Here is a 12,715-nt window from a genome sequence, read left to right as displayed (position 1 = left end):
CGCACTTTCACTGCCACGGAGGATTCTGACTCTTGGTGACTCTGTAGGAAGGGAAGCACCCCCCCCACCCGCCCCCTGCGGGTTTCTGAAACGGAACCTCAATGGGAACAGAAAGCCTTGTCTTTCTCCCACCCAGCGGCTGCTAATTTCAAACCCCTGACCTTGCCGTTACCAGCCCTACACATTATCAGCCCACTACACCTCCAGGGCTCTGTGTTGATATTCAGTATGTAAATTAGCACCGACCGTTTAGCAGTGGATTTCTCTACCTAAATTAAAATCGGACCAAATATTTCAGCTAACCATACATTCTCTTCTGAGAATGGATCCTAAGGAAATCATCAGAGCTGTCTGAGATTCGCTCAGAGGTTCATCATAATGGAAAGTTTTGCAGGGAAAAAAATATTTCTTGACAAGGAAATTCATCTATCATAGTATTCCCCTTCAAGAAACAAGCAAGCCAACTATATTGATATGTATAGAATAAAGAGGTGGCAGGATATATCCCAAGATGATCTCCCTGTTTCTCTCATAGTGTATATGTGTGCTTTCTTGGGGTTTAACAAAGACCGAGATACTGTTTTGAAGCAGTTTTCAAAAGTAGTGCTTTCTTGTTGGTGCTGTAACTCCTTTGCCTGAAGTGAACCTCATTTGCTCAGCATGGGAAATATTTTGGCATTTATAGCTTGCCAGCAGATAAAACTTTAGTGTGCCAAGCTGTCCAGAGGAAGGGCTTCCTATTTGCCACAAGATATAATACACTCCAGACTGGCCACTGTATCCAGAGAGCTTAGGCCCAACCAGAGAAGCCTGTAATAGATTTATCTACTAGAAGCCATATTACTCTAATGAATTCATTCCAAAGTTCTTTTGAATTATGAAAATACTATAATTACAGTTGATTCTATTCCAAAGAGATAATTAATTACTTGATGGAGGCAAATGAGTATAAGAAAGCTATTTGATTTCTAATTTTATCACTTAATAATTTAGAGGAGCACTTAGTGCTTAAAATGAGGAAGAAAAACGAAAAGGATAAAGTCGATTCACCAGTTCGACAAATATTTATTGATTACCCACTGGTGCCAGAACGCTGTGTAAGTCTGCAGTGCAGTTGCAAACAACGGAGGCTAGTCTCTTGGCCTCATGAAACGCATGTTCTCATGAAGAGAAAGAGACGTAGACTGCAAGTGTGTACACAAACTTTCTAAATATACACACCAGTTAGCGTCTCGAAGAAAATAAAGCAAACGAATGGGATAGAGAGTGGAAAGGGCCTTTTAATTAGGAGCATCCTCTCTGAGCAAGTAACAGTTGCTCCCAGGTCTAAGCAACTGCAAAGGACCGAAGTGTTTTCCAGAGAAGAGATAGGGTTGGTGCAACAACCGTGATGTTGGATTAAGAGATTGTCATATTTGAGAGAGAGGGAATAAAAGTCAAGTGTGTAGAACCCAAGACATGAAGGGAATTGTTGAATTCCATGATGTTGGAACAGGAAGCAAAGGTTTTATCATAATGAACCTTTAGTAACGAGTTTGACTTTGATCGCATTGGCAACCATGGAAGGGCCTTGGGCAGGCAAGTGTGAGGACTTGACCTTAACTTTCTGAGCAGTGAACTTTGTTGCTTGTTTAAAGATTGGGCTCTAGGGTGGTAAGTGTGGGCCATGTGGAAACCACTGAACGGGCTCGTGTAATGACTGAGGAGAGAAGCGATAGTGAACTAGACTAGCATGCTAGCGAGATTATGAGACGGGATGGATGAGCAATATGCTTTTCCAGTATGGTTGACTGACTCGGTGACAGTGTGCTATGGGGTACTTCAGTCAACAGACCATCTAATCTGGAAGGGAAACAGCTCGGGGCACAACTGCAACTTTTCTACTTTGAGCAATATGCTGTACATTGTTAAGTGATTTGGAGACTGGAAGATTCCGGAAAGTTATCCAGCCACTTCAAATCACCCCATGAGCTCTGGTGGCATCGTGGTTATGAGTTGAGCTGCTAACTGCAAGGTCAGCCTTTCAAAACCGCCAGCTGCTCCTCTGGAGAAAGAGGGAACCTTCTACTCCTGAGTAGACTTTTAGTCTGGGGAGAGTGGGGGAGGTTGAGGGGAATTGGGGGGAAAATGGTGAATGCAGGTGAGGGGAAGATGTGCTGGAACTGATTGTGGTAATATATGTGTGCATGTGTGTGTGCATATATATGTGTGTGTATATATATGTGTGTATGTGTGTGTGTGTGTATAAAACCAAGCTAACTTTCTTCTACAGGCAATGGGGATGCCATGCAAGTTTTTAAAATCACTTATTTTTTTCTCTTCGAACTTTTTTTGTGCATTATAGATAACTGAAAGGCGGAGAGCAACGAGCAAAAAGCAAAGAGCCCAAAAGGCATCCAGAATCATTTTGATGATTTGATAGTTAAAGTTTAGCATGTCTTTCTACATCCAATGTCTTCAATACAACTGAACTAGGGAAATGTATGATATGTGAATTTTATCTCAATAAAACGATTGGAAAATTCATAAAAATGAAAACTTAGTCACATATCATATTGGTTATCATTATCAGTCTTAAAATAAAAGCCAAGGAGGTGTTATAGTCTCGGAGACCCCCGGGGACTGTTCTCACTGCCCTCAAGGGCTGCTGAGTGGGCATTGACTGTCCATGGCAGTGAGTTTGTGTTCTGAGTTACAATCACCCCTAGATGGAACCCTGGCCGTGTAGTGCTCTGAGCTGCTAGTCACAAGGTCATCAGTTCGAACCTCACCAGCTGCTCCAAGGCAGAAAGATCAGGCTGTCTGTTGACAGTCTTGGAAACCCAATGCACCAGTGCAGCTCTGCTCTGTTGGGTCTCTGTGAGTCAGAATCAACTCGACGTCTTTGGGATTGGCAATTACCGCTTACCCATTTCCATTACGTTTTATGAGCATTCTTTATTTTTAGTGGGCAAAGTACGACCTGTTCCTGCTTTGATTCTGAACAGAAACCTGGGCAACGGGGAGGGGAGAACACTTGGGTCTTAAGTTCTGTGGATTGCCTTGTCCCACGTAATTTCAGACGTGAGCTGTGTGATCATATGTACTGTGTGTACGTTTGAAACGAGCCATCCTACCATGTGACGTTATTAGGTCTCAACCAGGGCCTTCCACCTGAGGATCTTGGCAAATGTAGATTCTAATTCTCTCGCTCTGCGGTGGGGCCTAGTAGTGTCTAGTTCCTAATGGTGATGGTGTTGCTGCTCATCCAGGACCAGTCATTACGTCACAAGGGCCTTACTGATATTGTTAATGTGGCGGGCCTCGACGGCATGTAAAAGACACCTGCCGTGTGCTCCCTGAACAGCTGGTCTGGAGACATTCTCTTCTTCCTCCCCGAAGAAACGGACTCATAGCCAAGTGACAATAGGGTGAGATCCGTCATTTCAGAGGTTGGACTCACAGGCTCAGGGACCCAGGAGAGTCTGAGTCAGCCCTGCCCTGTGTGATCTTGGACAAGTCACTGCGTTCCTCTGAGTTCCCTTCCCTCCCGGTGCGGAAATGGTGGTGACAATTCGTGAGCCCTTGGTGGTATGGACAACTTCGTGTGGGAGAGACCCCGGGGACTGCTTTGCCAGCCGGGGACGGTCCGTAACGGTCAGTGCTGTAGCTGCTGTGATAACGATGACAGCTGCTAGGGTGGGCCCGTCCCCACCGGACTTCTTCCTGAATTGAGGCAGAGTCCGATGCATGCACCCCGATGAAGAAATCGTCATCATCAAGGAAAGACATGAACTGAAATGTGTTTTCTCTGTTTTTCTTCCTCCCCTCCCTGGTTCTCCTTTGTAGCGATTGAGACACAAAGCACCAGCTCCGAGGAGCTCCTCCCCAGCCCTCCGTCTCCACTTCCTCCCCCTCGAGTTTACAAGCCCTGCTTCGTCTGCCAGGACAAATCATCCGGGTATCACTATGGCGTCAGTGCCTGCGAAGGTTGTAAAGTGAGTACCAACCGGCCCCCCACCCCACCCTACCCCACCCCGGCTCTCTGGAGGTGGCTCCCTGCCTGGACCAGGCCACTTCACCTCGGATCAGCGTGGCCGGGCGGGCTTTCCCTGCATCCTCATATCTCACCAGGGTACTGTGTTCAGAAAACACTGGTCGGGGGCCATTGGTTCTAGGACTTATAAAACCCACTCGCGTCATATAGTTTTTTTAGGTTACAAGAACCTTTTCGATGGTAGCCCTGAAAAGTGTCGTTCCGTTTCTCTTTAAAGCAGACACCATCTGCCATTTGGCTATTTTTGTTTTATTCTTAAACATGAACTGACAGCCCACTGAATCAACTTGCAGAGATTCCAGGTTGAAATTGGGATTTATCTCCTGGCTGTTTCCTCAGCCCTGTGGCCTTTGAATTACAGTTAGATTTCCAGCCTGTAGCGACTTGCTCTTGTAGGTGCTTCATAAATCCAGAGGAGCTGGATTTAAAATCCCAGCCTTCAGAGTACGGGAGGCTGAACATGTGTCAAGGAGGATATGGCCGCTTTGAATCAAGTTAGACAATTGTTATCTAGCCCAACAAGCTTAATTGAGTGAAAAGAGCTTTTTTATTTTTTCAAAGAGAGGCAAAGAAACAAGGAATGACTTAATCAGCAAATTCAACTCATCCAGAGAAAATTCCTCAGGGGGACGATGGCTGTCTCGAGCCAGCCCTTCCCTGGATATACAGCTTCTTTATGTTCTCTCTGGGTGGCTGTTCCGATCTGTTGTTTATACATCTCAGTCACAGGGTGCGTTTATAATGGTGAACAGGTTCGGCAAACACTACAAGGACTCCCATCAGGTGCTCCCGTGGCACGGCGTGTTGGGCTTCAAAGAATGAGCACTGGTGAATGTCACGGTTAGCTACTGTTGGGTAACAAGCCATCCTTAAGCTTAATGGCTTCATCTCCTGTTTAGCCTCGGATTGGGCGGGTTAGCATTTTTAGGTCAGGCTTGTCCGGTGGGTCCTCTGATGTTGGCTATGTTCCACATGTTATCTGTGGTCAGCTGCTTCGGGACTTACTGGCTCTTGTCTGGGAAGCTTTGTAGGCTCGCCTCGCCATCTGGATGGCTCTGGCTTATTCTCGGGGTTCCAGAAGAGGAGGTGGGAGCACATCAGAATCCCTGAGATTTAGACTCAGAAGTGGCACACGATCCATTTGAGCACACTCTTTTGGCCAAAGCAAGCCACCAGGTCAGACCAGATTCATGAAATGGACACAAACTCAACTTCTGAATGCGATGAATCACCGGGCAAGAGGCATGGGTACAGGGGGCAGAAGCTTGGAGTTACATTTGCATCCAGTCTACCACGTTGCGTGTCTCATTGCCTGTAAACTCAAAGTGGGACCCTGGGTCTATTGCCCAGCACCGCACATCCAGGCGGGTGTATAATAAGTACCTAAGGAAGCAAGTTGAACAATTACGTACTTGTCAGTCTTTCAAAGTGAATTTTACTTCCTTTTCAAATCACTTGCATAAGCAGGCGCATTAGTTTATAGGGCAAGGCTGACTTTGGGAAATTCTTCAAAGACCTCAGGACATCTCTCTGCCTCTGAGATTACTTTGGTTGTTTTAAACCTTCTACAGAACACCCTTTCCCCAGTAGCTTCAGACATACGGCGATCAGAAAAGTTAGAAGGGCAGCCAGTTGGCTGCAGGATAAAAAGGGAACTGCTCTGCATGGAACTGTTGTGGCTTATTGGTAACCCCAACGGACCCTGCTTTAATTCATCCTGGGATTTGGTAAAGCTGCGGGGAATATCAGGTCGCTTTGCCCATTTGTTGTGCAATAGGTACATAAACCATTTTCTATGCCCATTTAAAAGTCCAGTGAATGGAGGAGATCTCTTTACTTTAGAAAACGTTGAAATGTTTTCATGACCAGAAATCTTAAGGAGCAACGTTGATGGCTCAGCTCACCTGCTCCTAGGATGTCCCGGGGGAAAGAAGGAGTGCTCTTGTGAGGGACACCAGGATGTTCCTTTGAAGCTGTTTCACAATCTGTACAGAACAAACTGTTTGAATCAGCTCTTAGTCAGCTAATTCTCTGACCTCTTAAGGACTCTGACTCTTTTTAGGAAAAACCCCAACAAAAACAAAACCCATACCAGCACAAACAACATTGACAAGTCTGGCTAGGCTGTCCAGAGGCATGCTATGGTACATTTTTGCAAAAGCCATAGACCCCAGAAGGTCAGATGACTTGGCCAGCTTATTCGTTGTCTAGCTTGATCATGTTGGCATTGTGGGTGGGCCTCTGGATCTGTGCCTGCTTCCCCCTGGTTACTGTGAGGGGTTGCTCAGCATTTTGACTGGGTGGGACAATAGGGCGACACAGCTCATAGAAATGGAGAGTAGGAGATGGGAAAATCCACATCAAACAGAGTAAAAGAAATGCAACATTTTTAGAAATGGACTATAACTTTGGTTACCACTTTTTAAAAGGCACCTGTACAATACAGAAGTGATGTTTAAAAATGGGAAAATTGAAACAATCAGACTTACATCCTGGGAAAGTACATTGACTGACCTTTAATTTTTCTAAGAATATATGCATGTTGTGATTTTTAAATTTTGTTTAACAAACATAGGATTGTAGGTTGTGCACTGGTCTTGAGCTACTTTTTAAATTTAATAATTACTCATGACCGGGGGGTGGACAGCAGAAAAGTGGGTGAAGGGAGACAGTGGTCAGTGTAAGACAGGGAAAAAGAAGAAGAATTGATAGATTACAAAGGGACATGGAAAAGGGAGGGTGGGGAGGCAGGGGGAAATGATAGCAAGGGCTCAAGTAGAAAGAAAATGATTTGGAAAAGATGGTGACAACATATGTATAGATGTGTTTGACACAATGGATATATGTATGGATTGTGATAAGAGCTGTAAGAACCCCCAATAAAATAAAATAAGTCACTCTTGACCAACGTTTAAAGAATTACATAGTTTTTATGGTTAGCTCATCAACTTAGTAGTTGGTTCTTATATCATCAGTTATTGAAGTAATATCTATTGCTAAATAATTGATACGGGTCTAGTTTTTCTCTATCACAAGTGATATTTTAATGAGGTGCCTTGAGGTACAACTCTGATTGTTTCCTTTGGGTTAAAACCGTAGAAGTGGCATTTGTGAATGAATGACTTGATGTATTGTCTAGGATTTTTTATTCAGATTGTTCAAATGTCCTCTGGAATAGGTGAATCAATGGATGCTCTGGACGCTTATAACATTTTCATTTTTCTGCTGACTGTTAGCATTTTCTCCCTTGTGACATAATCAGGTAATGAATCAAGAAGCATCTTCTCTTCTGGAATTCTGCCCGTATGGGATGTCATTATGGACAATGGGCCCCATGGGTGATGCCATTTTTGGCTCTGACAGATGCACCCTGAGTCCCCAATTGACCTATAAGGACTGATCCATCCTTTGGGTGGAGACCACAGGGCTAGGAGCCTCAGGCATAAAGGAGGATTCTCAGCCAGAGCCCAGTATGTATATATGTGTGTGTGTGTGTATGTGTGTGTGTTTGTGTGTGTGTGTGTATATAGGTAGAGAGAGAGAGAGAGAGAGAGAGCGCCAGGATGACCCTGTTGAGTATTACCTAGAGAATCTGAATGTTCCTAGTGAAAATTAAGCTTCAGTCCCTGCTTGTAGTCCTATGATAGTGGCCAGAATCTAATAAACAGGTTGATCCATTCCTTGGAATAGCTCATGGCTGCTTTATTGACACAGCATCACCATGACAACATCACCAGCAGTCCCACCCTTAGGATGTCCCATTAGGGGAATTCCAGCTGGGTACAGAAATTTCCTATTACACAGAGTATTATGAATGTGTGATCTGGTTAGCCCAAAACATTTAACAATAAAAAATAATAAAACTGATTTCATGTGCTTTTAGGAATCAATTGCTGTACTCAAAGCTACCCTTTGTGCATAATTTTGACCTTCACCATGATAGTTTACACATTAATTTGTATCGCTTTCAAAGCATGATAGCCTAGCGAGGCTACTTACTGGCTGTGTGGCTTTGGCAATCATTTTAAAGTCTCTGTGCCTCAGTTTTCTCTTGGGTGAATGGAGATATTTAATAACTCCTACCTTATCCTATTATGAGGAGCATCCAATGAGTTACTGTAAAAAAGCTGCCTGGAAGAGATACATATTTGTGCCCAGCCCAAAGACAAGTGATTCAACAGAGTTCCAAAACTTTCTAACAGTACCATTAATATCTCATGCAGGTAAAGTTGTAATGAAGATAATTCAAAAACTATTACAACATTTCACCAACAGGGAACTGCTAGAAATTCAAGATTCAGAAGAGGACCTGGAATGAGGGCTATAGTCACCCACGTCAGATAGACATTGGCTGAAAGCAGAGAGTACCGTAAAGATGTGTGTGTGTGTGTGTGTGTGTGTGTGTGCACGCGCGCGCAGTTGATTGTCAATAAGAAGACATCTACTTGTGTGGGTTATTGCAAATTGTGGGTAATGGCGCAGGAATGGGAATTGTGTTCATGAAGAACTTGTACACTGATCAAGTGATGGCCGTTTGAACAGAACATGCGATATTGTGAGATTTAAAATCTGGAAAAGTTGGCATCCTTTCAACACACTTATTCGGACCACGTGCTGATCAATAATTCAAGAAGCTGGACTCTATGAAAAAGAACCTGGCCTTCGTGTTCTAGAAAAGCTCTTTAGTGGCTCCTCGCTGAAACCAGAGGAGAGCGGACACACTTGCTGATGAAGGTCAAAGACTCGCCAGCCTTTAGAGTCGATAACACCGATCCAGAAAGGAAGCAAAGATCCCCACAACTGAACCAACGCCGTACTAAACGGAGAAAAGGTGAAGTGGTCAAGTAATTCATTTTCCACAATCAATGTCATTGCAGCTTTGTGGGAGAGCAGGTAAGAAGTCAAGCAAAGTAGGGCAGTGGTCCGCTCTGCCACAGAAGACGTCTTTGAGGAAAAAGGTGTTCCTGACTCAAGTCATGGTACTTTCAGTCACCACACAGGCATGTGAACATTGGAAAGTGAATAAGGCGGACCAAGGAGAATGGATACTTTTTGTGAATTATGGTCATGAAGAACATGGAATATGTTACGGAGTTCAGGAGAATGAACAAATCTCTCTTGGAAGAAGTACAGCAAGAATGTTTCTTAGACACCGAGATGGTGGGACTTTGTCTCCTGCACGTTGAACATGCTTTCAGGAGCGACCAGCCCTTAGAGAAGGATATCCTAAGAGAGTCAGAAAAAATAAAGAGATGAACTGATGAAGTGGTTGGAACAATGGACGGAAACCCAGCAACGATGTGATGATGGTGCAGGACCAGGCCGTGTTCCGTTCTGTTGGACAAAGGTTGCTGTGAGTCACAATCAAGCTGATGACACTTGACCATATGTGAAACATCGAAAAGGATACCCGGTACATATTTAACGTTTGGTTATTGCCGAAGACTTTCACATGCAGGGATACGGCATTAATCACGGCCTCAGCACTCGTGCTTATGATATTCTTTCCATAGATATTGCCTCTATCCTTCAAGATCAGCTCCAGACACACCTCCTGTACCAAACCTCCCGCCCCGACGACCCAAGTACAAGAATTAGCACATTGCTTCTCGAAAGAGCTAGATGGCAAATGTGCTAGACTTTGTGGGCCCCTTGCGCTGTTGCAATTACTCCGTCTTGTCATTGTATCAGTATAAGAGCCATAGGCGATATGTTAACAAATGAGCCTGGCTGCGGTCCAATGAACGTTTATTTACAGAACCAGTTCATCGATCTCTGCTGCTATAAGTGGTGCTATGCCCCTTCTTGGTATTTCTAAAACGCAGAAGCGAGGGGTTCAAAGTACTCTTGCCAAAGATGGCAGGCCAGCTGGCTCTGGGCAGACTTTGAACGGCTGCTGTATACCTTCCGCCTACTCCTACAGCGGTTCTCAACCCGTGGGTCGTGACCCCTTTGGGGGGCCGAACGACCCTTTCACAGGGGTTGCCTGATTCCCAACAGTAGCAAAATGACAGTGATGAATAGCAATGAAAATAATTTTATGGTTGGGGGTCACCACCACATGAGGAACTGTATGAAGGGGTCACGGCATTAGGAAGGTTGAGAACCACTGATCTACTAGAAAGAGCTGGTGTCCACTTGCTGTGGGCTCTCTAGCACAGTAACTTCAAGACCATTCTCTCTGCCCGGCCGTTCCTCCTCCCACCTCACTCACTCTCAACTCGTGCTTGTTTGTCCTCCAAAGTCAGAAAAATTCAAAATTCTCTTTTAAGCAAGCTGCTTCCAGAAACACCTGGCAGCCCATTTTGGAAAGGCTTCTGGCATGTATTCACTTGGCTGCTCTGTCGGTTTGCTTTTCCTGCTTCGCATGCCACCCAGATGCTTAGTAACTTAAAACAATAGACATCTATTATTTGTTGCAATTATGGGTGGGTCTTCTTGTCTGGGCTGGCTTGGCCCAGGCTGATGGTCTAAGATGGCATCACTAATCTGCCCGGGGCCTTGGCTGGGCTCCCTGGAACTTCTTACCACGCGGTTGCTCATCAGCCCTCAGACTCGCCCAGGCTTGTCTACAGCATGGTAGAAGGTTCCCGTCAGTAAGAGAGGGTAAGCTCCACGGTGCAAGGGCTTTGGCACAACTGCTTTGGCCAAATCAGCTACAAGGCCAAGCAGAGACTCAATTCACAAAGAAACAGATTCTGTTAGGGAAAAGCAACATTGCAAAGGGGGCACTGTATTGGAGTTGGCATTGGATCGTATACTGTATTCTGCATTCCTTAATTTCATGGGTTGGTCTCTCCTGACAAGGTCTATCCACATGTTCATATCTCTTCAGCCAATATTTGTCAAACACCTGCTAATTAGACCCAGGCATGGGAGCAAACGAGACCGACAAGATTCCTCATAGGACTTTCTGCACAAGGACCAGTGGGAAACAATTCAAGCTCAAAAGGAAAACAGAATGTTATGATTGAAAAAAAAAAAGTGAGGGGACCTGATTTAATGGGAGGTTAGGTGAAATCTCATGGCTGAGAAGAACCCAACTTGGTGAGTAGTGAAAGGGGCTGTGTATTGGGGGGTGGGGGGTTCATTTTAGGTTGGAGAGCAAAGACAGATGCTGGGGCCGGCTCTGCTTCTCTTTGTCTTGCCGGCGGACTTTGCTGGACCCCAGCAAATCTGCAACGGCAACAACTAAGTCACAAATTTGCACCCGCTCATGTGTCCAGCCAAGAGCGCAGGCGACTGCCAATTCAGTAAACCCAGGAGGTGCAGGCGTGAGATGGCTTTCTTGAATAGATAGTGCTTGTGTAAAGCGGGAGTCCTCGAGGAACATGGGCAAGACGAGTCGATTCTGACTTACAGCAACCCTGTAGGACACAGCAGAAGTGCCCTGCAAGTGTGTCCCAGGCTGGATCACGTTGTAGAGTCAGACTTGCCTTATCTGTCGTCTCCCGTCGCGCACCTGGCAGGTGAATGCTTTATACACTGTGCCACCAGCGTGCTAGATCGAGACATCAAAGGAGGTTAGTTCTTCTATTAGCCCTGCAGGCCAGACGTTATGATCACCATTTTACAGAAAAGGAAACCGAGATCCAGACACATGACTGAGATCACCTAGCCGGCTAGCTTCCGTTAGCACTGGGGTTGGAACGCTTTGTCTATTAGAAAGCACCCCACGGCCTCAGCTGAACTCAAACGGACAGCAGGAAGCTCTGTGTGTGATGGTCGAGAGTGGGGTGTTCTATTTTTTTAATGATTATTTTAGTCATTTTATTAGAGGCTCGTACAACTCTTATCACAATCCATACATCCATCCATTGTGTGTCAAGCACATTTGTACATTTGTTGCCCTCATCATTCTCAAAACATTTACTTTCTGCTTGAGCCCTTGGTATCGGTTCCTCATTTTTTCCTTCCCTTCCACTTCCCCCCTCCCTCATGAACCCTTGATAATTTATAAATTGTTATTTTGTCATATCTTATCCATGGAGTGGGGTTTTCTTATGCATTTAGGTTCCATGGGCCAATGAGTTAGAGACCAAAAAAAAAAGCTGTGTTAATAATTTAACTTCATTACAATGGCATGTATACAACAGAAAAATATTAAAGAAAAATATTTCCGAGACAAATCATCCACAAGGTAGGACATTCGCCAGATAGGACACCATGCCTGGGTTGGACCCTGTTCTGACCTTGTTCTCTCCCCTAGGAGTGGACTTCTCTGAAAAACACAGCCCCCTCTCCCCCCGCCGTGAGTTAGACCGACTCAAAAGGCCGTGTGTTTGGGTCCCTTGCTTGCCGGGCACCCTGCAGAAGCCCCCGGTGAGGCCTGTGCCCGCTCTGCTGCCCTGTCTTCTCCAGCGGGACACAGAGGAAATGCCTGCTAAGGGCCACTTTGGTAGCCTTCTATTTAAAGCATGCTTTAGGAGCTTAAAATCTGTCCACCCCCTGGGATCCCTCAGGGCTGATTTTGTCCAGTTTTCGCATGTGCCGCTGTTTCTTGGCCTCTGCAGAGAGGGAGGCTCTAGTCGTCGCCAGTGCTCGGCTGCCGGTCTCTTGTTTTCTTGGCAGACAACAAGGAGAACGTTCAGTCTCACAGAAAGTTTTGCAATTAGGAAGATGGATGTGTGCACTTAATTTTAGAACTTCTATTAAATACTACAAATGTGCTTAGTGCTT

General features: G+C 45.2%; 1 protein-coding gene across 1 annotated transcript in view; it reads left to right on the top strand.

Moving 5' to 3' along the window:
• RARB (retinoic acid receptor beta) overlaps positions 1 to 12,715 on the top strand; it is a 189,865-nt gene that overhangs the window by 36,074 nt on the left and 141,076 nt on the right. The window contains exon 2 of the mRNA XM_075547146.1: positions 3,829 to 3,977. Within this exon, the coding sequence (XP_075403261.1) occupies positions 3,829 to 3,977 (149 nt within the window). The remainder of the gene's footprint in view (positions 1 to 3,828; positions 3,978 to 12,715) is intronic.

Source organism: Tenrec ecaudatus, chromosome 4 (genome assembly GCF_050624435.1).
Source record: "Tenrec ecaudatus isolate mTenEca1 chromosome 4, mTenEca1.hap1, whole genome shotgun sequence".
In the NCBI taxonomy this organism is placed as follows: Eukaryota; Metazoa; Chordata; class Mammalia; order Afrosoricida; family Tenrecidae; genus Tenrec; species Tenrec ecaudatus.
The sequence above is the reverse complement of the archived record's forward strand: the minus strand, read 5'-3'. Positions and strand labels throughout refer to the sequence as shown.